This window comes from Oncorhynchus mykiss, chromosome 27 (assembly GCF_057628025.1).
Source record: "Oncorhynchus mykiss isolate SJ-2025 chromosome 27, ASM5762802v1, whole genome shotgun sequence".
In the NCBI taxonomy this organism is placed as follows: Eukaryota; Metazoa; Chordata; class Actinopteri; order Salmoniformes; family Salmonidae; genus Oncorhynchus; species Oncorhynchus mykiss.
In genome coordinates this window covers 31,187,501-31,215,000 of record NC_143048.1, presented here as the reverse complement: position 1 = coordinate 31,215,000, position 27,500 = coordinate 31,187,501, and the positions used below count along the sequence as shown (strand labels likewise).

General features: G+C 46.8%; 1 protein-coding gene across 2 annotated transcripts in view; it reads right to left on the bottom strand.

Annotated features, from left to right (window-relative positions):
• Positions 1-27,500, bottom strand: part of LOC110507933 (ephrin type-A receptor 4) — an 82,812-nt gene that overhangs the window by 37,545 nt on the left and 17,767 nt on the right. For both annotated transcript variants that reach the window (XM_090223869.1, XM_090223868.1), the window contains exons 4-5: positions 6,952-7,107; positions 952-1,287 (exon numbers count right to left, since the gene is read on the bottom strand). In XM_090223869.1, coding sequence (XP_090079995.1) covers positions 952-1,287; positions 6,952-7,107 — 492 coding nt within the window. The remainder of the gene's footprint in view (positions 1-951; positions 1,288-6,951; positions 7,108-27,500) is intronic.

Sequence of the window (27,500 nt, the reverse complement as noted above, 5' to 3'; positions counted from 1 at the left end):
CTCAAGACACACACACACACGTTCTCAAGACACACACATGTTCTCAAGACACACACACACACACGTTCTCAAGACACACACATGTTCTCAGACACACACATACACATGCATAGGCATTCTCTAACACACACACGCACACATTCTACACAACACACAAAATAACATGCACAGGCAGACATTTTTGCCTCACACGCACACACAAGCATGACCACACATGCACACACACACTCCTAATGCCTCCAGCTGCAGGAGGGCCAACTTAATGTAAGTATTAGAGAATGGAGAACAGTTGTGAAACATGCTTCAGTGACGAGCCAACAGCATCATTTATATATCTTACTATCGCAGGACAACTGGTTTCAAGGCAGCTCTAGATCCATTAATCTCTCCTTTCTCCCAGACCAGATAAATCAAGCCGTCCTGTCCTTAAATAGCCAGTCAGAATCCTCCAGAGATCTTCTCTTTTCCCAGGGATCAAAACAGCAACACAACAAGGCACTTAGCCCGCCACCCAAGAGCGCCGCAGTAAAAGCAGAGGTAATAATCATCTATCAGGAGGGAAGGAAGGAAAGGTCACAGCCGTAAAATACATTTGCACAACAACTGGAGAAAAAATGGCCGAACGACAAAACAACAGGGGCCTTTCAGCGCACCAGCAGGCAGGGAGCTCTACTGTGGTTGTAGAGGGCCAGCCGCAGTATTCATGATCTCATTCCACTGGAACAACACACACTGCCCTACCCAACATACCGCAACTTAATTAAGCCTAACCAAATCAATACAATTCATTAGAATATAAATCTGTTTCCCCAATCCCCTTAAAATAAAATAACATTCAAACATTCAAAGCACATCTCAACTTTTACCAAAACAACCCAACAAACAACAACAGTCTCCAGCAAATCTCTCCCCACCCACACACATCTCCCCCCAACCCCAACCCCAACTCACCGGCCTGGTTGGTAGTGACCGTCACCGACACGGCCTGCTCAGGTCCAGGGCTCTGCTGGGAGACCCCGTTAACAGCCCAAATCTCAAAGGTGTAGTTAGTGTGAGCCTGCAGGTCATTGATAGACACCTTGGTGGCCCTGAGGCTCAGCTGTTGGGGGCTGAAGTGGACCCCGTTCCCACAGGGCTGACACCGTGTCCCCTCGGGCCCACAGCGTTTACACACCACGTTGTAGCTGAGGTCTTGGCGTCCACCAGAGGAGAGAGGAGCGCTCCACTCCAAGTTGACCGATGTCTCATTGACGTTGGAGATGAGGTGGAGCGGAGCTGTCGGGGGTCCTGGGAGAGAGAAGAGGGAGAGAAAGGTACAGAGAGGTGGTCTGAAGTACTCTCACTTAGCCAAACGTATGGGTAACTGTCAGACAAAGCAGCTGTGAGAAGAGAGACTTGGTTTGAAGTGACTGAGTAGACTTTGGTGTTGCGATTAAACACAACACTAAATTGTTGAAATTGAAACACTTTGTTTTGGGGAAATCAATAGTAGTGTTTGTCTGTGGTGGCTATAGCTAAGTGATTAAGTCCTAATTATAGTTTGCAGTCCCTGCTAACCCAACTATTCCTGAGGTCTCCTTTTCTTTTCAAAAGGGCTGGGAAGTTAGGAAGTCTACATTCATGTGGTGGATGTGTAATTAGTTATCATGGCAGTGAGCCTAATCCAGCTGGTCCCAGATCTGTTTATGGGACTCTCTTAGGGATTTAACAGTTTGTTTTTAACCCAGTAATAAAGAAGTGGCCTTGATCTAGGGTCTGTGTTTTGTAATGTTTCACCCTGTACACTCCTAATTCAAATGTTGCTTTCAAACATGTTAAACAGTAATTAAGTTAACTGTAAACCCCCCCCCCAGACTAATGGAGGTAACATGGGCAAGCAAAGGGATCGACACAGGCTGAAATAAGAATGCCAGTCCATCTACTTCTGAATCATTTCACAATGGAAATTAATTATCAGTGTTATTTTTGGAGGAGCGACGTGGCAATGAATGATTACACAGAGAAACTGAGAGAGAGAGATGGGGGGGGGACTGGAGGAGTGTGTGCATGTAAGTGTATGTACGCTATAGTGTGTTTGTGTGGTCAATATGGGGATAGTCCATGCATTTACAAATAGTAGAGAAGAGGATTATAGTGTGAGGGGGGGGGGGGGGGGAGACAAACACCGTCTGTTCATCCAGGTTGCAAAAAGCCACTGATTAATTTGGAGGACAGGGGTTATACTGGGGAGGAGATAGGGAGGGGGAGAGAGAGAGAGAGAGAGAGAGAGAGAGAGAGAGAGAGAGAGCGAGAGAGAGAGTGTGTGTGTGTGTGTGTGTGTACAGGGTTAATATTAGTATCATCCCTACCTTCGTCTGACAATTCATTACCAGTTCTCATTAAACTTTATGATGAAGCCTCCCTCCCTCCCTCATCCCCTCTCCTCCCTCCCTCCCTCATCCCCTCTCCTCGCTCACCCCTCCTTCCAGTCAGTTATAGATGATAGTTTCTAAATTAAGGTGGCGGAGGCTGCAGAACCATCACTGTAATGATCTTTTGTCATGTAAGGTTCAATGTAGCAGTCTTCCTGTTTCTATCTCCTCTGTGGTTTCCTGCTAGAACACTGAGCTATTAAACAGATAGATTTTCTTAGTGCCATTCTGTCATAAACGGAAGAGGACTAAGGTCATATGTATGTGAGCTGGATTCATCCCCCAGTACAATGGGGTTTTGCGTCCATGTCTGAGCATGGACCCATTTGTTGCCATGGTAAGTCATGCTGTACTGTATAACTATATTATGGGTTATTATATGTTCTATTCAATCACAGACACATTCCAGAAGCTCCCTGGTCTCCTACATTCCATTAACACTACCTTTGGCCCTACCTGTTGCTCCCAGGATTATCCAGACGGAGGGGGCGAGCGTAAGAGAGAGGGAGAGGGGGAGCCATCAGCTGTGACTGACACTGGGTAATCAAACAGTAGGGAACGCAAACACACCGCTTCCAAAACACGACCAAAATGCTATTAAAATGCTACTTGTCGCAGGCACAGGATGTAGATCCCTCTCTGACAGAGTAGCTGTGGAGAGGACACTTGGAGCAGGCGCCGTCTGTGGCCAGGGCACGGTAGTAGCCAATCTTACAGGCTGTAAGAACATAGATAGCGAGAGAGACACGGTCAGTCGGCATTGTACATAGAGAAACACACACTCTCAGATAGTACACACCCCACACACTGTGGAATGTTGCTTTCAGTCGATCATATCTACTTAACACCTCTCTCTCTCTCTCTCTCTCTCTCTCTCTGTCTTTCTATTTCTCTTGTTGGGCGATTCAACAAGCTGACTGGGCTTTCCATCTTCTATTCCTTTTCTCCAGCTCTACCCATATGTCATCATTTTCCTCCTCTGAAAGCCAGACATTTCACCAATGCCCTATGGCTGGCTATCATCAGACTAATAGAGAAGAGAGAAGTTACCACACAAGAGTTACACAAATATCACATAACCACCCCTCCTCCCTCTCTAGAATTAAACTATGCTTTATTGACTGGGCTGTGAGGTACATTGTAACCAAAGCCATGGGCATTCCAACATAATTAACAAACAAATGTCACCCCATTTGGCCCAGTGTCTCCTCTGAGCCAGGTTCTCAACACACTACACTACACTACACTACACTACACTTCACTACACTACACATGCCTCAAATTGTAACCTAGGTGACACTTTTCCGACTCGGGCGAAGGCGCTAGCCTATCCTCTTGATTGACAGCTTGATTTGAGGGCACGGCTTTCAAGGAGTTCCTCTCTACTGTACCGTTTACATAATAGCTGAGAAGTCTAGAGGGTTGTATTTCACCCAAGAGCACTGGATCAGAAGAGTAGAACAAAAGAGGGATGCTGTGAGAGGTGCGGTTCAGACAGCCAGGACACCGATTGGGCCAAATAGCCTGTCAATCACTGAGGCGGCCGGATACTTGGCAGGACCAGCAAATGGCATTGAGCCCTGGGGCCGGAGGGCTGGTGGTTTAGGAGAGGGGGAGGTGTGTGAGTGCTACCTAAAAATTACAAAAACGCTACCAAAATATTACCACATCGTTACCTGAAACTGTTTCCACCAAGTTAACTGAGCGTTTGGACAAACAGAAGGAGGGATCCTTGTTCACCAACATTCTTTCGTTCTCCCCTTTTCCCTCCATCTTTCCCGCTTTTCCTATCTCTCAATTCCCTACTCCCCCTAGTCTCCGTATCCCACTCCCCCATTATCCAGTCCATCCCAACTCCCTCCCTCACCCCACCCATCTACCCTCTCTCCCTCTATTTTTCTGTCTCAGTAATTGTTGGCTGAGTGCTGAGTTGGGCCGTGAGGGAGCACAGGGTAAATTGGCCAGAGCATGGATCCAGCTATTACCATCCGAGAGGAATTCACTCAACCCTGAGTATTGTTCCCTCTCTCCCCCCTCTTTCTCACCCTCTCTCCCTTTCCACCACCTCTCTCCCCCCTCTTTCTCACCCTCTCTCCCTTTCCACCACCTCTCTCCCCCCTCTTTCTCACCCTCTCTCCCTTTCCATCACCTCTCCCCCCTCTTTCTCACCCTCTCTCCCTTTCCATCACCTCTCCCCCCTCTTTCTCACCCTCTCTCCCTTTCCACCACCTCTCCCCCCTCTCCCTTTCCACCCCCTCTCTCCCCCCTCTTTCTCACCCTCTCTTCCTTTCCACCACCTCTCCCCCCCTCTCCCTTTCCACCCCCTCTCCCCCTCTCTCTCCCCCTTTCTCTCACCCTTTCTCCCTTTCCACCACCTCTCCCCCTCTCCCTTTCCACCCCCTCTCTCCCCTCTCTCTTTCCCCCCTCTCTCTCACCCTCTCTCCCTTTCCACCACCTCTCACCCCTCTCCCTTTCCACCCCCTCTCTCCCCACTCGCTCTCACCCTCTCTCCCTTTCCACCACCTCTCTCCCCCTCTCTCTCACACCTCTCTCCCACCCGCTCTCTCAGCCTCTCTCCCATTCCACCCCCTCTCTCCCCCCTCTCTCTCCCCCCCTCTCTCTCACCCTCTCTCCTTTTCCACCACCTCTCTCCCACCCTCTCTCCCTTTCCACCACCTCTCTCCCCCTTCTCTCCCACCCTCTCTCCCTTCCACCACCTCTCTCCCCCTTCTCTCCCACCCTCTCTCCCTTTCCACCACCTCTCTCCCCCTCTCTCTCCCCCCTCTCTCCCCCTCTCTCTCCCCCTCTCTCCCACCCTCTCTCCCTTTCCACCACCTCTCTCCCCTTCTCTCTCACCCTCTCTCCCTTTCCACCAAATCTCTCCCCCTTCCCTCCCACCCTCTCTCCCTTTCCACCACCTCTCCCCCCTCTCTCCCCCCCTCCCGTTCCACCCCCTCTCCCCCCCTCTCTCTCACCCTCTCTCCCTTTCCACCACCTCTCCCCCCTCTCCCTTTCCACCCCCTCTCTCCCCCACTCTCTCAGCCTCTCTCCCTTTCCACCACCTCTCCCCCCTCTCTCACACCTCTCTCCCATCCTCTCTCTCACCCTCTCTCCCTTTCCACCCCCCTCTCTCTCCCCTCTCTCCCTTTCCACCACCTCTCTTCCCCCTCTCTCACACCTCCTCCCACCCTCTCTACCCTCTCTCACTTTCCACACCTGTCTCCCCCCCTCTCTCCCAACCTCTCTCCCTTTCCACCAACTCTCTTCCCCCTCTCTCCCCCACTCTCTCCCTTTCCACCACCTCTCTCTCCCCCTCTCTCCCTTTCCACCACCTCTCTCCCCCCCTCTCTCACACCTCTCTCCCACCCGCTCTCCCATTCCACCCGCTCTCTCTCACCCTCTCTCCCTTTCCACCACCTCTCTCCCCCCTCTCTCCCTTTCCACCACCTATCTCCCCCTCTCTCTCACACCTCTCTCCCATCCTCTCTCTCACCCTCTCTCCCTTTCCACCCCCCCCCTCTCTCTCACCCTCTCTCCCTTTCCACCACCTCTCTCCCCCCTCTCTCTCACCCTCTCTCACTTTCCACACCTGTCTCCCCCCTCTCTCCCACCCTCTCTCCCTTTCCACCAACTCTCTTCCCCCTCTCTCCCCCCTCTCTCCCTTTCCACCACCTCTCTCCCCCCTCTCTCTCACCCTTGTCTCCCTTTCCACCACCTCTCTCCCCCTCTCTCCCAACCTCTCTCCCTTTCCACCACCTCTCACCCCTCTCTCACCCCTCTCTCCCTTTCCACCACCTCTCTCCCCATCTCCCTCCCTTTCCACCACCTCTCTCCCTCCTCTCTCCCTTTCCACCACCTCTCTCCCCCCTCTCTCCCTTTCCACCACCTCTCTCCCCTCTCTCTCATCCTCTCTCCTTTTCCACCACCTCTCCCCCTCTCTCTCACCCTCTCTCCCTTTCCACCACCTCTCTCCCCCTCTCTCTCACCCCTCTCTCCCTTTCCACCACCCCTCTCCCCCTCACTCCCGTTCAACCACCTCTCTCCCCCCTCTCTCCCTTTCCACCACCTCTCTCCCCTCTCTCCCACCCTCTCTCCCTTTCCACCACCTCTCTCACCCCTCTCTCCCTTTCCACCACCTCTCTCCCCCCTCTCTCCCTTTCCACCACCTCTCTCCCCTCTCTCTCATCCTCTCTCCTTTTCCACACCTCTCCCCCCTCTCTCTCACCCTCTCTCCCTTTCCACCACCTCTCTCCCCCTCTTTCTCACCCCTCTCTCCCTTTCCACCACCTCTCTCCCCCCTCTATCCCTTTCCACCACCTCTCTCCCCCCTCTCTCCCTTTCCACCACCTCTCTCCCCTCTCTCCCACCCTCTCTCCCTTTCCACCACCTCTCTCCCACCCTATCTCCCTTTCCACCACCTCCCCCCTCTCTCCCTTTCCACCACCTCTCCCCCTCCCTCCCTCTGTATGTGTGTGTGTGTGTGCGTGTGTATGTGTGTGTGCATGTGTGTGTGTGTGTGTGTGTGTGTGTGTGTACTTACTAGTGCAGGGCATGGATGCAGGGTCAGTCTCAGAGCGGAAGTAGCTCTTGTCGCAGGCACAGGATGTAGATCCCTCTCTGACAGAGTAGCTGTGGAGAGGACACTTGGAGCAGGCGCCGTCTGTGGCCAGGGCACGGTAGTAGCCAATCTTACAGGCTGTAAGAACATAGATAGCGAGAGAGACACGGTCAGTCGGCATTGTACATAGAGAAACACACACTCTCAGATAGTACACACCCCACACACTGTGGAATGTTGCTTTCAGTCGATCATATCTACTTAACACCTCTCTCTCTCTCTCTCTCTCTCTCTGTCTTTCTATTTCTCTTGTTGGGCGATTCAACAAGCTGACTGGGCTTTCCATCTTCTATTCATTTTCTCCAGCTCTACCCATATGTCATCATTTTCCTCCTCTGAAAGCCAGACATTTCACCAATGCCCTATGGCTGGCTATCATCAGACTAATAGAGAAGAGAGAAGTTACCACACAAGAGTTACACAAATATCACATAACCACCCCTCCTCCCACTCTAGAATTAAACTATGCTTTATTGACTGGGCTGTGAGGTACATTGTAACCAAAGCCATGGGCATTCCAACATAATTAACAAACAAATGTCACCCCATTTGGCCCAGTGTCTCCTCTGAGCCAGGTTCTCAACACACTACACTACACTACACTACACTACACTTCACTACACTACACATGCCTCAAATTGTAACCTAGGTGACACTTTTCCGACTCGGGCGAAGGCGCTAGCCTATCCTCTTGATTGACAGCTTGATTTGAGGGCACGGCTTTCAAGGAGTTCCTCTCTACTGTACCGTTTACATAATAGCTGAGAAGTCTAGAGGGTTGTATTTCACCCAAGAGCACTGGATCAGAAGAGTAGAACAAAAGAGGGATGCTGTGAGAGGTGTGATTCAGACAGCCAGGACACCGATTGGGCCAAATAGCCTGTCAATCACTGAGGCGGCCGGATACTTGGCAGGACCAGCAAATGGCATTGAGCCCTGGGGCCGGAGGGCTGGTGGTTTAGGAGAGGGGGAGGTGTGTGTGTGTGTGTGTGTGTGTGTGTGTGTGTGGGCAGAGAGGGATCGTTCTCCCGGTAGAATAAAAGTATGTAATCATCTGAGTGTTTTATACAAGGCTGGGTTTATCCATCAGTCGCACAAAGTCCCCAAAATGTATTCATCATTGTGTATCCACATTCAGAAATCCATGAATAAAATACGACGCTTTGAATAGTGATCTAAACAAAGTTGCTCATGCATCTACCACACTAACCTAAACTCATGCCTTTCCACGCACACCACACCACACACAAGAGGAATTCCAACCTAAGGAAAATACACATTCCACTGCCATCCAAAGAAAACACACACACACACGCACACAAGGATGTTCACAAACACCAAAAAGTGAGTGAAATTCTTTACCCTGAGGCACAATAATGAAACCGGGCTCCTTTCCCTGTGTGTCTTTCTCTCCCTCCCCCGTTAGCGTTAGCTAGCCACAGGATTAGCGTAGTCTCTGGTAGCCTCCAGCTCAGCCCGGCCCAGCTCAGCCCGGCTTGCTGCTACCTGCTGAGTCTTTATCTCCTCAACCCCTCCTAGTCAATCAGCCCCAATCCTTGCCGCTTCACCAGTCAGCGCTCAGCGCTACGGTCCTCTTTGATTCACGCCGGCAGGGGTTAGAGGACAGGAGAGCCTTTAGTCTTCTTCTCACAGTAGAAGACAGAGTAGAGGATTAAAACGGAAGGTGCTTTGTGTTATCTCTCTATCTGTTAAGGATCTTTGACAATCTTTAACACCCAAATGTGTCACAGAGGCACGACAGGAACGGGTCGTTGAAGGGTTGTGACTGTTTTGAGGGTTTTAAGAGAAACGTCAGGTTTACGAGGAGGTTTTGTCAATGTGCTATGACCAGGAAGCTGACCAGGGGAGGCGGGGGGAGGTCCAGCTGGTTTAGACTGATCACCCCTCACTGAACGCTGGGGGGAGAGTTAATTGAGGTCCATGCTTCTGGGTCTTAGAGCCATGGCCTCTGTGAAATGAGAAAGAGAGGTTGAGAGTGGTGTGAGGAGAGATCCAGCTCACACTGTGTACGGCTGATGAGTTTATTACTCTGTGATTATCAATCTGTCCTGAGGTGACCTCCACTACCAAATAGCCCCAGCCTTATTCTTCAGCAGAATTATTTGCAAACCCTCAAAATCCCCCTTCGCCATAGAGATGGGTTGGCATCTTAATTTGTCGTCTGAATTTTGCATCTTGGAAATAGTTTGAAAGGGGATGTCAACATAGAGAAGTATTTATAATGGTGCCTTGCCCTGCAGAAAGGAAAAGGTACTTGGAAGAGAGGGTGAAATCCACGTTAAGCCAGGGAATTTGCTTCCCATTAGGAGTGTGTGTGTGTGTGTGTGTGTGTGTGTGTGTGTGTGTGTGTGTGTGTGTGTGTGTGTGTGTGTGTGTGTGTGTGTGTGTGTGTGTGTGTGTGTGTGTGTGTGTGTGTGTGTGTGTGTGTGTGTGTGTGTGAGACAGACCACAATGCTGGGTGGTCTGGAAGACTGGGGCTTTACTAAGGAATCTCCCTCAAGCCTGCATGGATTTATCACCGCACAGACCGGCCTTGACCAACACACACACACACAGAAATTCAGATTTTTATTGAGTCTAGCTAAGGAACCCTCATTATATCGTCTGATTCTCCTTTAGCATTCACAAATCCTTCCCTCTGTAATCGTCTTTCTATCTCTCCATTTCCTTTTTATTTTCCTCATGTCCCTATTCCTCTCTCTCTCTCTTCCCCTCTCTCCCTCCCTCTTTCTCTCCTCCAACTCCTTCTCGTTCTCCCCATGCCTCCTTTCAGAGCAGTAGAGTTTGTCAGGTGCCAGATCCTGGTGCTGGGAGATCAAAGGCAGACAAAGGGACTGGTGACTTACTGTTCTATTCTGGAATGGCTCAAAATGGAATCCCTTATAGACTGGGACATTCCTCCCTTCATCCCTCTCGCTTCTTTCACTCATTCAACCCTCCTCTATTGCTTTAGTCTTTTCTTTGTCACCCCTCTCTCCTCTCTCTGTGTTGTCTGTAAGCTGAAGCATATTTGGGGGTGTGGGATAAGGAGAGGGGGTTTGTAGGAGTTAATGAGTCGTTTTGTCAGGGTGGTGGGGTTTCTGTTGGTGAATTGTGCTCACCGTGTGAGACGATGAGAAAGGGGAAAACATCTGTTCAAAACAAAACGGCCAACGCGACCATCTGCAAAAACCACACAAAAGGTGGAGATACAATGACAACTAACTACCTACACACCCACCGACTAAAAACTCAATGTTCACCACACAATGACAACTACCTACACATTAGTCTTCGAATAGCCCACAACATCCTCCACAGAAGCCGACTGAAACACACCAACCCCACACATCCAGCTACTAAAATTTCACTAAGTGACCCGCACGCAAACTATGGCAGATTCCCACTCACCAGGAGACACAACAAAGCTTCCTATACACTTGATACATAAAGCATGAGAGAAAGAATGAAAGAACCCCTTGAATAGCCAGCCAAAACCCAAGAATTCAGCACACAACACACACATAAACTGGGCTTGCCCAGACAGAACAATTGATTCCTTTAAACCAAAAAAATAATAAAGTTCAAACTACATCGTTTCCCCCTTTCATCAAAACGCTATGTTTGCTTTTGGTGTTGAAATTCAGTGGCTCTTGTCTCAGTCATAACAGACAGTGAGTGTTTCTCTGAAGGGGACTGAGGCATCCTCACAAAGCCTTTTATTTCACAACGAAGCGATCGCTTTTCAAACCTGAGGGCAAAGAGAGACTCTCCTTCTTTCCTCTACCTTAAAGAGCCAGCATGTTATTTTCAAACTTTCTTTCTTTCTTTCAACAGCATCCCTCTCCCTTTGTTCTCCTCAGTCTCTCTCTCTCTCTCTCTCTGTGTGTCTTTCTCTCTTGCTGTGTGTCTCTCTCCCTCTCGCGCTCTCTGCTCCAAGGAAACAGAGTCGACAGGATGCCCAGGTGGCAGCCATAAGAAACACCAAAGCATTACTAGTCCAGGAGAGTAGGGGTTTATACCCCAGCTAGCAGACAGCCTGAATAAAACAGGTTTCAAAGTAATGGATACACTCCCCCCTTCCCAAACACACACACACACACACACACACACACACACACACACACACACACACACACACACAGTGGGAGAGAAAGTGAAACCGATAAAAAACACGTACAAATCCCAAAACCTGAGCCTCTGTCATTTAGCTGGGGCTCACTAAGCGCTAACCATTAGCATCTGTTATTAAAACAGCAGGAGAGTGGAACAGGTTAAGTCATTAATTCAGTCTGTGGGGTTATTAATTACTCCCGGCCCTGATGGTGACACACAGCCACACGGCCACCGAAACCTATCATTGTGATGGATGAGAGACACACAGCCACCGAAACCAACCACAATGATTGATGATAGACACTCACCACGTGTCTTAATCCTGACCTGTATGGTGGGAAAAGGAGCTATCAGGGCTAACAATGCAAATATCAAGGTTGATATTCAAATGAGTTAAGGTCCAACCATACACAAAAATCCTAACAACAATAAAGGTTAGCCACGCTAACCATTGTTATGAGAGCTAACGTAGCTAATATATAAAGCTGATGCCAGACCAGTGCTGCTCGATTGCCTGTCTATCTGTCTGGGTCTGTCTGAGGGAGATGATTTCCAACAGAAGCTATCCATCACCCAGGAGCCACCCAAGAAGCTGCTCTAATTAAAATGTCTCTGCCTGACACCACTATGAACACATGTCGAAACCTGAGGCCAACACACCAAAAAGGTGAACCTGAGATAAAAATGAAGTATAGTTGACTTTAAACAGAAATTGCTTGCATTAAAATTTGACAAATGCTTAAACAAGCAGCATGTAATATTTTAGACCAGTACCATACTCCAAATGTAACTATTTAAGTACATAGGACAGATCCTTTCAAAAGCTACTGTTTTCATCCATGTTGCCAACGCGTTGCAAGCATCATGATGCCTACTATTGTTATTATTTAGATTGCATAACTGTAATATTGAAATATTGTTCTCAGACTTCCTGCAGGCCCAGGTCTCTGCGTTCTTTATGACACGTAGGCGCCACTTCCCCCCTCTCCACCACGACCACTCCACCATGTTCTCTCTTTGTTGGGCCACAGAGTACAGGAGCCTGTTAGCACAGTGGCAATATCAGAGAAATCCACTATATTACACCCAGAACACTCAGTGGACAAGTCCACCCGTCAAGAATGGACACAGGGTGTGGAAGGGGACTTCTGGGAAAGAGAGACAGAGAGAGAGAGAGAGAGAGAGAACAGTGAAAGATTGAGACAAAGTGAGACAGAGAGAAAGAAAGAGATATTGGGCAAGACAGAGACAGACAAAGAAAGACAGAGGGAGAGAAACAGGGAGGCGGGAAAGAGACAGAAAGAGGGTGAGAGAGAAAGAGACAGAAAGAGGTTGAGAGAGAAAGCGAGAAAGAGGGTGAGAGAGAAAGAGACAGAAAGAGGGTGAGAGAGAAAGAGGGTGAGAGAGAAAGAGACAGAAAGAGGGCGAGACAGAAAGAGACAGAAAGAGGGTGAGAGAGAAAGAGACAGAAAGAGGGTGAGAGAGAAAGAGACAGAAAGAGGGTGAGAGAGAAAGAGTGGCAGGGGGTTTAAACAGATCCACCTTTGTATGTGGAAAACACTGCTTAACTTGGCCCTATTGGGTGGAGGGTGCTCAGATTCCACTCTTGTGCCCATGCCAGGTTCTGAGGGTGGCACCACCTAAACCGGGCACAGCGCCAGAACAATATGGACCTTTTGAGAACAAGGATTCACACGGCAGGTGGGTAATGAATAACAATGCCTACACACACCCCAACACACACATTCATACCAACACACACTCTTGCATATTGTATATACACAACTGCATGTACACTCAAGCACACTAAAGTCTCTCATACACATGTATACTGCACATACATGCTGTTTTAAAATATTCCATGCACAAAAACACACAGCAGGATTTGAGGGATCATTCTAGCAGGGGACAGTGATGCATCAGGAATCTGTAGAAAGTAAACAAACTGAGTCAGGCTGTAGTCTATGCTACATTCCCCACAGTCCTCAAGGGAGAAAGGCTCAACAAGGCTGAGGTGGTGGTGAGGTGGTAAGAGGGGAGTATCTGGCATGCTTTCCTGACATTGTTTACAATGAAAGAGTTGCATTTTTATTCAATTATAGTTAGAAATAACAGTGTGGAGGGGGCGAAGTAACAGTGTGGAGGGGGGAGAAGTAACAGTGTGGAGGGGGGAGAAGTAACAGTGTGGAGGGGGGAGAAGTAACAGTGTGGAGGGGGAGAAGTAACAGTGTGGAGGGGGGAGAAGTAACAGTGTGGAGGGGGGAGAAGTAACAGTGTGGAGGGGGGAGAAGTAACAGTGTGGAGGGGGGAGAAGTAACAGTGTGGAGGGGGGAGAAATAACAGGGTGGAGGGGGGAGAAGTAACAGTGTGGAGGGGGGAGAAGTAACAGTGTGGAGGGGGGAGAAGTAACAGTGTGGAGGGGGGAGAAGTAACAGTGTGGAGGGGGGAGAAGTAACAGTGTGGAGGGGGGAGAAGTAACAGTGTGGAGGGGGGAGAAGTAACAGTGTGGAGGGGGGAGAAGTAACAGTGTGGAGGGGGGAGAAGTAACAGTGTGGAGGGGGGAGAAATAACAGGGTGGAGGGGGGAATAACAGTGTGGGGGGGCATAATAGTGTGGAGGGGGGAGAAATAACAATGTGGGGGGTTAACAGTGTGGAGGGGGGGAAGTAACAGTGTGGAGGGGGGAGAAGTAACAGTGTGGAGGGGGGAATAACAGTGTGGGGGGGTAATAGTGTGGAGGGGGGGAGAAATAACAGTGTGGAGGGGGGAATAACAGTGTGGGGGGGGGAGAAGTAACAGTGTGGGGGGGAGAAGTAACAGTGTGGAGGGGGGAGAAGTAACAGTGTGGAGGGGGGGAGAAGTAACAGTGTGGGGGGGGAATAGCATGGTGGGGGATTAACAGTGTGGAGGGGGGAGAAGTAACAGTGTGGAGGGGGGAGAAGTAACAGTGTGGAGGGGGGAATAACAGTGTGGGGGGGAAAAATAGTGTGGGGGGGAGAAATAACAATGTGGGGGGTTAACAGTGTGGAGGGGGGGAAGTAACAGTGTGGAGGGGGGAGAAGTAACAGTGTGGAGGGGGAATAACAGTGTGGGGGGGAGAGAAGTAACAGTGTGGAGGGGGGGAAGTAACAGTGTGGAGGGGGGAGAAGTAACAGTGTGGAGGGGGGAGAAGTAACAGTGTGGGGGGAATAACAGTGTGGAGGGGGAGAAATAACAGTGTGGAGGGGGGAGAAGTAACAGTGTGGAGGGGGGAGAAGTAACAGTGTGGAGGGGGGAGAATTAACAGTGTGGAGGGGGTTAACAGTGTGGAGGGGGGGAAGTAACAGTGTGGAGGGGGGAGAAGTAACAGTGTGGAGGGGGAATAACAGTGTGGGGGGGAGAGAAGTAACAGTGTGGAGGGGGGGAAGTAACAGTGTGGAGGGGGGAGAAGTAACAGTGTGGAGGGGGGAGAAGTAACAGTGTGGGGGGAATAACAGTGTGGAGGGGGAGAAATAACAGTGTGGAGGGGGGAGAAGTAACAGTGTGGAGGGGGGAGAAGTAACAGTGTGGAGGGGGGAGAAGTAACAGTGTGGAGGGGGGAGAAGTAACAGTGTGGAGGGGGGGAGAAATAACAGTATGGGGGAATAACAGTGTGGGGGGAATAACAGTGTGGGGGGGGGTAAATAACAGTGTGGGGGGGTAAATAACAGTGTGGGGGGGAGAAATAACAGTTATGGGGGGAATAACAGTGTGTGGGGGGGGTAAATAACAGTATGGGGGGAATAACAGTGTGGGGGGGGGGGTAAATAACAGTGTGGGGGGAATAACAGTGTGGAGGGGGGTATGCTAATATTGCTGTGCTAAGGGACATTCACGCCACACCCAGATCAAAAATTGGCTGGTTTGGTTACTATCCTGTACTGTATAATGAACAAGAATGGGACAGGAACGGGAGGATGTAAAAGGAGGAAAACAACACACGCACACACACACACACACACACACACACACACACACACACACACACACACACACACACACACACACACACAAGGCTATAAGAATAGGAGGACACGGAAAGGGAAGCGACATGGAAACTGTTTCTATAAATAAGGTAAGCAACGGTCAGTGTTTCTTCAAGCACATTATAAATCACCTATGTACATGATATAGTCACACACACACACACACCACCAAATGTGCGCACATACTCACATACAGACTCATGCATACACACTGTCCCCCTCTCCCCTTACCTTTCCTTGGCCTCTATTTCTTACATCACTTGGAGAAAATGACAATTTTCGTGGTATTGCTTTGTGCACTGACTTTACTGAACTCTGGAGAAAACGAACATTGTCGCTGGGTGAGTACATCTGACAATGTGCTCTCCCATCCATTAGACATTTTGTCTGAGGGAACTCGCTCTACTTACAGTTTTTTTCGATTGCTAAACGACAGTGGGCACAACTGGAGTCACATGTGCAAAACTCTAACTACAGTCTGCACTACCAACAGTCACCTGAGCTAAACAGTTCACATCACCTGCAAAACTCATTCCAAGCAACACAACTCTTAACACATGGCTCAAAACACGCTCAGTGCAGCCAAACACTATGCACAACCCTCACTGAGATAACACACACTGTCACTCAGAACACACTGAGAGTAAAAACACTAGCATCAAACACCAATACAGAAAATACAAACTTTTCATCTTTACAGTTTGAACAATTTCAGTGACTTCATACAAAGTAATATTTTCTTCAAAGAAAAGAGTGACATTCTTTCACATGATTTATTAACATTTTTAGAACATGACAATTCTTTAAGGTAAATGAAAATTAGCAGTTTGCTTCAATAGTCTGTAGTAATTTACGGAATTACAGTAATGAGAAAAAAAAGGTAGAAACTAAAAGTACATACTGTAATTCGAACAAATAATTGAGGGGCTAATCCTGCCTCTCTCTAGCATCAGGCCACAGGTTTTCTTCAACATCACATCTAATGTTTTCTCTTGCCATGCACCTGGGGAAGAACCTTCCAAAAGAGACATTTGGTCATGTGGGTGGTGACCAAACACTTTCCACCTCCAGGCAGAGAAAAACTCCTCTATTGGGTTGAGGAAGGGTGAATATGCAGGCAGGTACAAAACCATACATCTGTGATGTGTTGCAAACCAATCTGTGACAGCTGCAGAGTGGTGAAAAGCAACGTTATCGCAAACTATGACAAAAACTTGGGGGTTTCTTACTGGCTCCCCCTGTTCTGCTGGCACTAGCTGAGCATAGAGCTGTTCTAGGAAAGCTATAAGCCTTTCTGTGTTGTATGGGCCAATGAGTGGTGTGTTGAGAAGCAAACCATCATTGGCCATTGCAGCACACATGGTGATATTTCCCCCCCTTTGGCTTGGAACCTCCACAGTGGCCATTTGACCTATAACATTCCTTCCTCTGCGCCGTGTTTTGGCAAGGTTAAATCCAGCTTCATCGATAAATACAAATGAATGTGGTCTTTCCAGTGCTTCCACCTCCATTACTCTCTGAAAAACAGTAAGTGCACAGTTTTACTGTAGAAATGCTAGTGTTTTTTTTTACTGTAAATATTTTGTATAGCTGTGTACGTAACCTCAGACGTCTTACCTGGACATATTGGTATCTTTGCTCTTTTACCCGTTCACTGTTTCTCTCGAACGGTACAGTGTATAACTGTTTCATTGTAACTTGGTGTTTCTTTAGGACTCGAGCAATAGTTGTTGTGCTGACAGAATTAACATTTTCAAATATATCATTATCAGCCAGCACTCTATCTTGAATCTCCCGCAGTTTTATTGCATTGTTGACAACAACCATGTCAACAATAGCATTTTCCTGCGCATCTGAAAATATTTCTCCTCTTCCCCCTGTTGGGGGCAGCCTTTGGGTCCTGTTGTAAAAATATATTTTACAGTCAAACTTACTGTAATATATATCTGTGTAAATATTCTATAATTGCAATACAAAATAGATTCCTGTAATGTTTTCATTTACTGTAAGGATGTAACTCTCACCTGTTTGCATGATGGAAAATTCGCATTACAGATGCCACTGTGGATCTTTGCAGATTGGGTTGCACCCTCAACCCTGCCTCTCTCAATGAGAGACCATGGTTCACGACATGGTCTATAAGTGTAGCCCTTATTTCATCTGAAATTACAGCTCTTTGTCTTCTTTGTCTTCCTCCACGCATCCGCCCTCTCCCTGCCACCCTTCTCCCTCCACGAACCCATCTTCCTTGTTCCATTTCCAAAATGAGTCTTTCTGAGCTCTACCTATATATACTGTAATATGTGTGTGTGTTCACTAACAAGTCTAAAACAAGACACCTGCTTAGCCTTTCAGCTGAAATTGCAATCAGCAGTGTTTGAAAGGCACAAGGCTGAAATCTATTCCGTTTTGAATGTGTGGTTCACAGTTTTGACAGCAGTGTGTTAGCATTTGAACAAAGTGCTGTAAATCCACAGTGTTGTGCAGGTTGTGGTTAAAGTCATGGGATAAGTGTGTAGAGTTTTGAAAACTTTGAGAGTTTGGTCCACGTGAACTGCTGCTGTGCAGACTGTAGTTACAGTTTTGCACATGTGACTCCAGTTGTGTCCACTGTCGTTTAGCAATCGAAAAAAAACTGTAACTCCGTCCACTCGTCCACTCGTCCAAGTGCCGATGCATTTGTGGCATGATGTGACCAGTACAAACTTGTGTCACTACCAAAGTCCCTATGGTTTTAAATGACTGTTATGTGTTGGCTGAAACCTCACTTGTAGAATTCACTTGCAGTAAAAAAGAGAAGCCGTGCAAGGTTATTAAACAGAGGTGCCTGGTTATTCTTCTATTGTTGATATCAGGTAACGTGCAACCTAACTCTGGCCTTGATATGCAATGTCTCCAAACCCCCTCCGATTTTAAATCAAGATCAGGTTTTGATATTTTTTATTTTTTATGTTGTCAAAAAAATTGATGGGGTTAGGATTTGGGCTAAATCAACTGATGCTGATGAAATTGTGTTTTCTGAAACCTGGCTCAGCAAGTCTGTTGTTGATAAGGATATTTGTATAAATGGACACAATGTGTATCGCACTGAACGAGTTAAGGAAGATGGGGGAGTGGCTATGTATGTAAAGACTAAATTCCTTGTAAGTATTGCAAAGTCTGAAACTATATGTAAACAGTTGGAATTTCTTGCTTTGAATCTTGAGGTTTCAAAGGGTCTCTCTATAACTGTGATTGGCTGTTATAGACCCCCCTCTGCTCTCTGTATCTGTGATTGGCTGATATAGAACCCCTCTGCTCTCTGTGATGCATTTTCGTCACTGTTGAACCTTATGTCTAAACCTCTTTACAGTGAAATGATCTTGATTGGTGATCTCAACTGATGTTGGTTAAAGCCGGTGTCTGATGATTTAAAAATGTCTTGTAATTCTATGAATCTTACCCAGTTGATTAACTCACCCACTCGCCCAAATCTCAAATGTCCAGAGAAATCTACCCTGATTGATTTGATATTGACAAATGTTCCACATAAATATTCTGCGGTTGGTGTTTTTTGTAATGATTTAAGTGACCATTGTGCTGTTGTTGCTGTTAGAAATGCTAAGGTACCTAAGACAAACACACGCTTATTCGTAAGAGAAATTTGAAGAGTTTTAATGAGCAGGCTTTCTTTCATGATTTGTTTTATTTGACTGGAGTAAGATTGAGCTTATCCCTGATGTGGAACCTGCCTCGAAATTCTTTCATTGTGTTTTTCTTCCAAATAGTAAACAAACATGCCCCATTCCGCAGGTTCAGGGTTAAAGGGCGGGAAAATCCATGGTTTTCTTCTGAGCTGTCTTGTATTGTTCACAAACGTAATCTAGACCGTAATCTAGCCTGGGCTCATGTTCTGAAATCATGTTCTGATGCTGATTGGCTTCCTTTTAGGCAGTTACGAAACAAGTGTTATTTTCTTCTTCGGAAGGCCAAGTCTGAATATTTTATGTCTGTTACCACTAATAACCTGATTGACCCTAGAACGTTTTGGAAGGCTATTAAGTCTATGTCTGGTAACAGTAATGTTAATGAATTAATGTAATGTGTATTGAAGGACTTTGTTGCTGTATATGACAAAACTGAAATGCTGAATTGTGTCAATGAGCACTTTGAATCATCTGGTAGGGTGTTTGATTCAGTGTCCTCTGTCTCTGTACAACCCTGTGTGGATGGACCAGCGAGAGCTGGTCAAACTTTTTGCTTTTTGCCGTTCTCAGTGCAGGAGGTACATAAAGCCCTGAAATCCTTCGATCAGAGAAAGCCTGCAGGTCCTGATCTTCTTGATCCCTGCCTTTTAAATCTGGCAGCTGATTTCATAGCTGAACCACTTACATATCTGTTCAATCTAACCCTGGAATGTAATGAAATTCCAAAGATCTGGAAATCAGCATTTGTCCTAACACTTTTAAAAGGGGGGGTCCAACTCTTTTAAATAATTATAGGCCAATCTCAAAGCTGTCGCCCCTGGTGAAAATACTTGAAACCCTTGTGAGTGAACAGCTAAAATAGTTTTTATATACTAACTTTATTTTAACAATGTACCAATCGGGCTTCAGGAAGAAGCATAGAACAATTACAGCAGCCATGAAGGTTTTAAATGATATCACTGAAGACCTTGACAAAAAACAGCACTGTGTCTCACTTTTTATTGATCTCTCTAAGGTTTTTGATACAGATGATCATGCTATACTGAGGCAGAGATTGTCATGTGTAGGTCTTTCGGGGCATGCAGTTGCATGGTTTGCTAACTATCTGTCTGATAGAACTCAGTGCGCTCAATTTGATGGGCTCATGTCTGTTAAATTGTCTGTCTGCAACGGTGTACCCCAGGGCTCTGTACTTGGTCCCCTCTTATTCACTATTTATATAATTTAGACAAAAATGTGCAAAATGCTCAACTTCACTTATATGCGATGATACTTTTATTTATTACAGTGCCTCGTCTCTCACAAAAGCTTTCCAGAACTTGCAAGCTGCTTTTTATACTGTTCAACATACCTTGGATCAATTGAAGCTTATCCTCAATACTGACAAAATTTAACTAATGGTATTTTCTAAAGCAAGAAATAGATCTCTGAACCTTTCACCTATTAGTACCTGTCAGGGCAATGAGATTGAGACGTTAACCTCATAGAAATATCTACGAATTTCAATTGATGACGGCCTCTCTTGCATATTCAACAACCATTAAAAAAAATTATGCTGAAGTTGGGATTTTATTTTAGAAATAAGGCCTGTTTTTCCTTTGAAGCCAGAAGGAGGCTAGTATCAGCTACATTTATGCCTTTACTAGACTATGGGGATATTTTATATATGAATGCTTCTGCTCAGTGTTTGAGATCAATTGACACCCTTTACCATGGTGCATTGAGACTTATTTTAAACTGCAAAACCCTTACGCACCACTGCACTCAATATACCAGGGTTGGCTGCCCTTATCCAGTCACTCATAGGCTCAGTCTCTGGTATACTTTTATTTGCAAAGCTATTTTGAGTTAACTACCTTTTTATTTGGGCATTTTTATAGTTCAGAAATGTGGTGGGTACTCTCTTCGTTCGCAGGACTTTATCCTGCTAACTGTTCCAAATGTCCGAACTGAATTTGGTAAAAGGGCTTTTCTGTACTCTGCGCCATCGGCTTGGAATGCCTTACAAAATACTTTTAAACTGGAAGAACTTGTCCCGATTGTTTTTTTTAACCATTAATGAAGGATTGTGAGGCTGATTCCCTGACCTGTCAATGTTTTTAATTTGCTGTTTTATGATTTTGTTATACTCTTGTAAATCCTATGGTTTTTGCTAGATTACTTGTCGTTTTTCATGTTGTCTGTCTGTAATTGTGTAATGACTTGGTGCTGCCTACCTTGGCCAGGACATTCTTGAAAAAGAGATTTCAAATCTCAATGAGCCCTTCCTGGTTAAATAAAGGTTAAATAAATAAAAACACCAGTCTCAACAGCGAAGAGGCGACTCTGGGATACTAGCCTTCTAAGCAGAGTTGCAAAGAAAGCCATATCTCAGACTGGCCAATAAAAAGAAAAGATTAAGATGGGCAAAATAACATTGACACTGGACAGAGGAACTCGGCCTAGAAGGCCAGCATCCCGGAGTCGCCTCTTCACTGTTGATGTTGAGACAGGTGTTTTGCGTGTACCATTTAATTAAGCTGCCAGTTGAGGACTTGTGAGGCGTCTGTTTTCAAACTAGACACTCTAAAGTGTCCTCTTGCTCAGTTGTGCACCGGGGCCTCCCACTCCTCTTTCTATTCTGGTTCGAGACCGTTTTGTGCTGTTGTGTGTGTTGTGTGTGTGTGTGTGTGTGTGTGTGTGTGTGTGTGTGTGTGTGTGTGTGTGTGTGTATGTGTGTGTGTGTGTGTGTGTGTGTGTGTGTGTGTGTGTTTAACTACCAGAAGTCCACACAAGAATAGTAAACAAACATTTTGTTAGTCCCCACAAGGTCAAATGCTATTTCGAGGAGGTTTAGGGTTAAGGTTAGAATTTGTGTTAGGGTTAGGATCAGGTTTTGGATTATGAGCTAGGATTAGTTTTATGGTCAAGGCTAGGTTTTAGGATTAAGGTTAGGGTTAGGGAAAACAGGATTTTGAATGGGGCTGAATTGTGTGTCCCCACAAGGTTAGTTGTACAAGACTGCGTGTGTGTGTGTGCTTGCTCTATGTTTGTGTGTGCTCTGTGTGTGACTACTGAGTCTATTCCCTATGCGAGTCTGTCTGGCCTGTGTGTATGCATACAGCTTTGCAGGGTCACTAATTCTCCAAACATCCCATCCCAGAATCACATGGTGTCCAACACTGCTGTCACTCTGCTAACCCCTGACCTCTCGTCATGTCTCTTCCCTACCCCTGCCTGTCCCTGAGAAGCGGCCCATTCCTGATCCAGAAATGAGGTAATGTGTTGACATGGAAACAGTAACCATGGAAGCTAAAAATACTGTCAGCTGATGTTGTCATGGGAACAACCCCATCATTAACCACTGGTTTGCCCCCTGGCTGGTTGAACCTGGTGGTGAGGCAGGTAAAGGAAGGCTCAGGAGGATGGGTAACCTGATATGTAAGTTAATGGCATGCGGTTTGGGCAGGTTACAGTGTTAATGTGCAGTGTTTACACTACACCTTTGATGTGCAGACAGACACGTCTACAGAGCGATGACAGTGACACCCCAAACATTAACAAAAGGCAGATTGACTTAAAATGTACTTTGAAGTTTCAAAATGGGCATTACCAGAACTGAACATGTTGAGTTTCTCTCCATCTCCATCTGTCTTGTTGCTCTTTCTCACTAAACTGCCATACTCTCACGCTCTCCATCTATTCTCTCTGTCTCTCCCGCTATTCTCTCTGTCTATTAATCTATTCTCTATGTCTCTCCATCTATTCTCTCTGTCTCTCCGTCTATTCTCTCTCTCTCCCTCTATTCTCTCTGTCTCTCCATCAATTCTCTCTGTCTCTGTCTCTATTCTCTCAGTCACAACATTCTTTCTCTTCCTTTATCCCTCCCTCCTTAGGGCAGGCTGATCTGAGAATGGTGAACCAATGGCAGTAATATTGACTTCCTAACAGGGGTCATGACTTAACCAGGAAATGCTTGTTTAAAGACCAATCGCCCTCTCTACCCATACCCAACTGCTTCACCTTTTAAATCTCAGGCCTTTTATCACAGCAGTACTAACCCCCCCCCCCCCCCCCCCCTCTCTCTCTCTCTCTCTCTCTCACGCACTCTCTCTCGCTGTCTCTCTCTCTCCCTGTCTTCTTCTCTCCCATTCCTCCCTGGCGAGTGGCATCAAGGGATATTTCTCCTGCAGTATTTGACAGTGTTGTGGATCAAGCAGGATTCAAGTTTATAATCGGGGCGATGTGCCCTCTACAACAGAGAAATTTCACTGCTCCTTCGGCTACATCTCACACACACAAGCACACACAAACACGTCACATACATACCGCTATCCCCACTCTCTGAGTTCTGCTCTGACAGTCTTGCCAGTGTGTGCGTGTGTTCGCGCAAGTGTGTGTGTGTGTATGTGTCCATATGTCATTGTGTTTACAGAGGTGGAAAAGGCTGGTATGCCCGTGGCACGGAGACTGTGATTAGACCTAAGATGGTGATGACATCGTTTCCTCACTTTGCGTTCTTAGGAAACTATGCAGTATTTTGTTATTTATGTATTATTTCTTACATTGTTACCCCAGAAAATCTTAAGTCTTATTACATACAGCAGGGAAGAACTATTGGATATAAGAGCAACGTCAACTTCCCAACATTACGACCAGGAATACGACTTTCCCGAAGCGGATCCTCTGTCCGGACCATCACCCAGGACAATGGATAGGATCCCAGTAGGCGACCCAAAACAACGGTGACACAGAAGGGGCAGACGGAGCGATCTTCTGGTCAGGCACCGTAGATGGGCACATCAATCACCGCTCCTGAGTAACTACTCGCCAGTGTCCAGTCTCTTGACAACAAGGTAGACAAAATTCGAGCAAGAGAGACATCAGAGATTGTAACATTCTCTGTTTCACAGAAACATGGCTCACTTGGGATACGTTGTCAGAGTCGGTACAGCCATCAGGTTTCTTCACACATCGCGCCGATAGAAACAAACATCTCTCTGGTAAGAAGAAGGGCGGGGGTGTATCCCTTATGATTAACGACTCATGGTGTAATCATAACAACATACAGGAACTCAAGTCCTTTTGTTCACCTGCCCTAGAATTCCTTACAATCAAATGCCGACCACATTATCTACCAAGAGAATTCTCTTTTATTATAATCACAGATGTGTATGTCCCCCCCAAGCAGACATCGCGACGGCTCTGAAAGAACTTTGCTGGACTATGTAAACTGGAAACCATATATCTTGAGGCTGCATTTATTGTAGCTTGGGATTTTAATAAAGCTAATCTGAAAACAAGGCTCCCTAAATTTTATCAGCATATCGACTGGCAGCATTCTGGATCACTGCTACTCTAACTTCAGAGACGCATACAAAGCCCTCCCCCACCCTCCTTTCGGCAAATCTGACCATGACTCCATTTCGTTGCTGACACTTAAACAGGAAACGCCCCTGCTCAGGTCTGTTCCAACGCTGGTCCAACCATTCCATGCTTCAAGATTGCTTCGATCATGTGGACTGGGAAATGTTCCGGATAGCCTCAGACAACAACATTGATGTATGCGCTGACTCGAGTTTATTAGCAAGTGCATCGGTAATGTTGTACCCACTGTGACTATTAAAGCCTTCGCCAACCAGAAACCGTGGATTGATGGCAGAAACTGAAAGCGCGAAACACTGCTTTTAATCATTCCAGGCGACTGGAAACATGACCGAATACAAACAGTGTAGCTATTCCCTCCGCAAGGCAATCAAAAACACTAAGCATCAGTATAGAGACAAAGTAGAGTCGCAATTCAACGGCTCAGACACGAGGCATATGTGGCGGGGTCCACAGTCAATCACGGATTACAAAAAGAAAACCAGCTCCGTTGCAGACACCGACGTCTTGCTTCCAGACAAATTGAGCAACTTCTTTGCTCGCTTTGAGGACAATACAGTGCCACAAACACGGCCCGCTATCGGAACCTGTGGGCTCTCCTTCACAGTGGCCAACGTGAGTAAAACATTTAAACAGGTTAACCCTCGCAAGGCTGCCGGCCCAGGCGGCATCCTGAGCCGCGTCCTTAAAGCATGCACAGACCAGCTGGCTGGTATGTTTACGGAAATATTCAATCAATCCCTATCCCAGTCTGCTGTTCCCACATGCTTCAAGAGGGCCACCGTTGTTCCTGTTCCCAAGAAAGCTACAGTAACTGAGCTAAAAAACTCACTTCTGTCATCATGAAGTGGTTTGAGAGAGTAGTCAAGGATCATATCACCTCCACCCTACCTGATACCCTAGACCCACTCCAATTTGCTTCCGCCCCAATAGGTCCACAGACGACGCAATTGCAATCACACTGCACACTGCCCTAACCCATCTGTACAAGAGGAATACCTATGTAAGAATGCTGTTCATCGACTACAGCTCAGCATTTAACACTATAGTACCCTCCACACTTGTCATTAAGTTCGAAACCTTGGATCTCAACCCTGCCCTGTACGGTTGGGTCCTGGACTTTCTGACAGGCCGCACCCTGGTGGTGGGGGTAGGAAACAACATCTCCACCCCACTGATCCTCAACACTGAGGCAGCACAAGGGTGTGTTCTCAGCCCTCTCCTGTACTCCCTGTTCATCAATGACTGCATGGCCATGCACGCCACCAAAGTTTGCAGACGACACTACAGTGGTAAGCTTGATTACCAACAACGACGAGACGGCCTACAGGGAGGAGGTGAGGGCCCTTGGAGTGCGGTGTCAGGAAAATAACCTCACACTCAACGTCAACCAAACAAAGGAGATGATAGTGGACTTCAAGAAACAGCAGAGGTAGCACCCCCCATCGACATTGATGGGACAGTAGTGGAGAAAGTGGAAAGTTTACATCACGGACAAACTGAAATGGTCCACCCACACAGAAAGCGTGGTGAAGAAGGTGCAACAGCGCCTCTTCAACCTCAGGAGGCTGAAGAAATTTGTCTTGTCACTAAAAACACTCACAAACTTTTACAGACGCAAAATCGAGAGCATCGTGTCGTGCTGCATCACTGCCTGGAAAGGCAACTGCTCCACCCACAACGTAGGCTCTCCAGGGGGTGCGGCCTAAACAATACATCACCGGGGGCAAACTACAACACCCAATGTCACAGGAAGGCCAAAAAGATCATCAAGGACCACAACCACTTGAGCCACGGCCTGTTGACCCTGCTTCCATCCAGAAGGTGAGGTCAGTACAGGTGCATCAAAGCTGGAACCGAGAGACTGAAAAACAGCTTCTATCTCAAAGCCATCAGACTGTTAAACAGCCATCACTAACACTGAGTGGCTGCTGCCAACATACTGACTAAAATCTCTAGCCACTTTAATAATAAAAAATTGGATGTAATAAATGTATCACTAGTCACCTTAAACAATATAATGTTTACATACCCTACATTACCCATCTCATATGTATATACTGTATTCTATACCATCGCTCATCCATATATTTATATGTACATATTCTTATTCATCCCTTTACATGTGTGTGTATAAGGTAGTTGTTGTGAAATTGTTTGATTTCTTGTTAGATATTACTGCACGGTCAGAACTAGAAGCACAAACATTTCACTGCACTCACATTAACATCTGCTAACCATGTGTATGTGACCAATAAAATTTGATTTGATTTGATTAGATGAGGCCTTTTCTTATTAAAATGGGCATTGAGTCGAAACTCTGGCCCATCAGTAGATCAAGGCTTTTTTTCCTGGGCGCTCTTTTTGCCATAACCCGTAAGTGATTTCCACAGCGAGGCCTTTCATTCCCAGAGGAGTTCTGCTCTCAGAAACAAGACGAAGAGGGAAGAAAATAGCACCTCCTCCGCCTGGCAGGATAGAGGGAGTTTAAGATTGTAGGGAGAGAGAGAGATGTTATGAGAGAGGGAGGGAATGAGAGAGAGAGATGGAATAAGAAAGAGATGGAATGAGAGAGGGAGGGAGAGAGAGATGAAATGAGAGAGGGAGGGAATGAGAGAGTGAGGGAATGGTAGAGGGAGAGAATGAGAGAGGGATGAAATGAGAGAGGGGGGAATGAGAGAGGGGGGGAATGAGAGAGAGATGTAACACTTGTCAAGATGTTTGCAATCAGCCTCCATTGTGAGAAACCGGGGGAGAGTTGGCAGACAGTTGGCAGACAAAGCATCTATGTGTGGTTATGTTGGTGTTGTATTCAGCTGTGCTGCTCACGCTACAGGATTTAAAAGTTAAGAGAGAAGCCACGGTTGAGTGGGTGATCTGACCTCAATAGATATCGCAAACGTACACACAGAAGCACGTACACATTTCACAGGGATGGATCACTAACACACATGCACACACACACCTCAACATCAGTTGTAGAATGCCCTTGATATGAAGGATTTTGGGGAGATGATGAAGTGGAGGAAAAGGATGACTGCCAAACTGGAACTAAATCTCTCCCACTTAACTCCCTCTCTTTGTCTCATTCTCCTTCTCACTGCACCCTTCTTTCCCTCTCTCCTTCTCATTCCCCCTCTCTCCTTCTTGCAAAAGTACTCTTCTCCCTCAGTCAAATCAACGAAAGTGGCTACCTGTTCTTTTCAGAGCCTCACTCCCTCTCTATCACTGTCTTTCTCTCTCTTGTTCTTTCAAATTATCTGCCTGTGTCCTCTGTTGATTGGAGCCCATGGCTCTCTCTC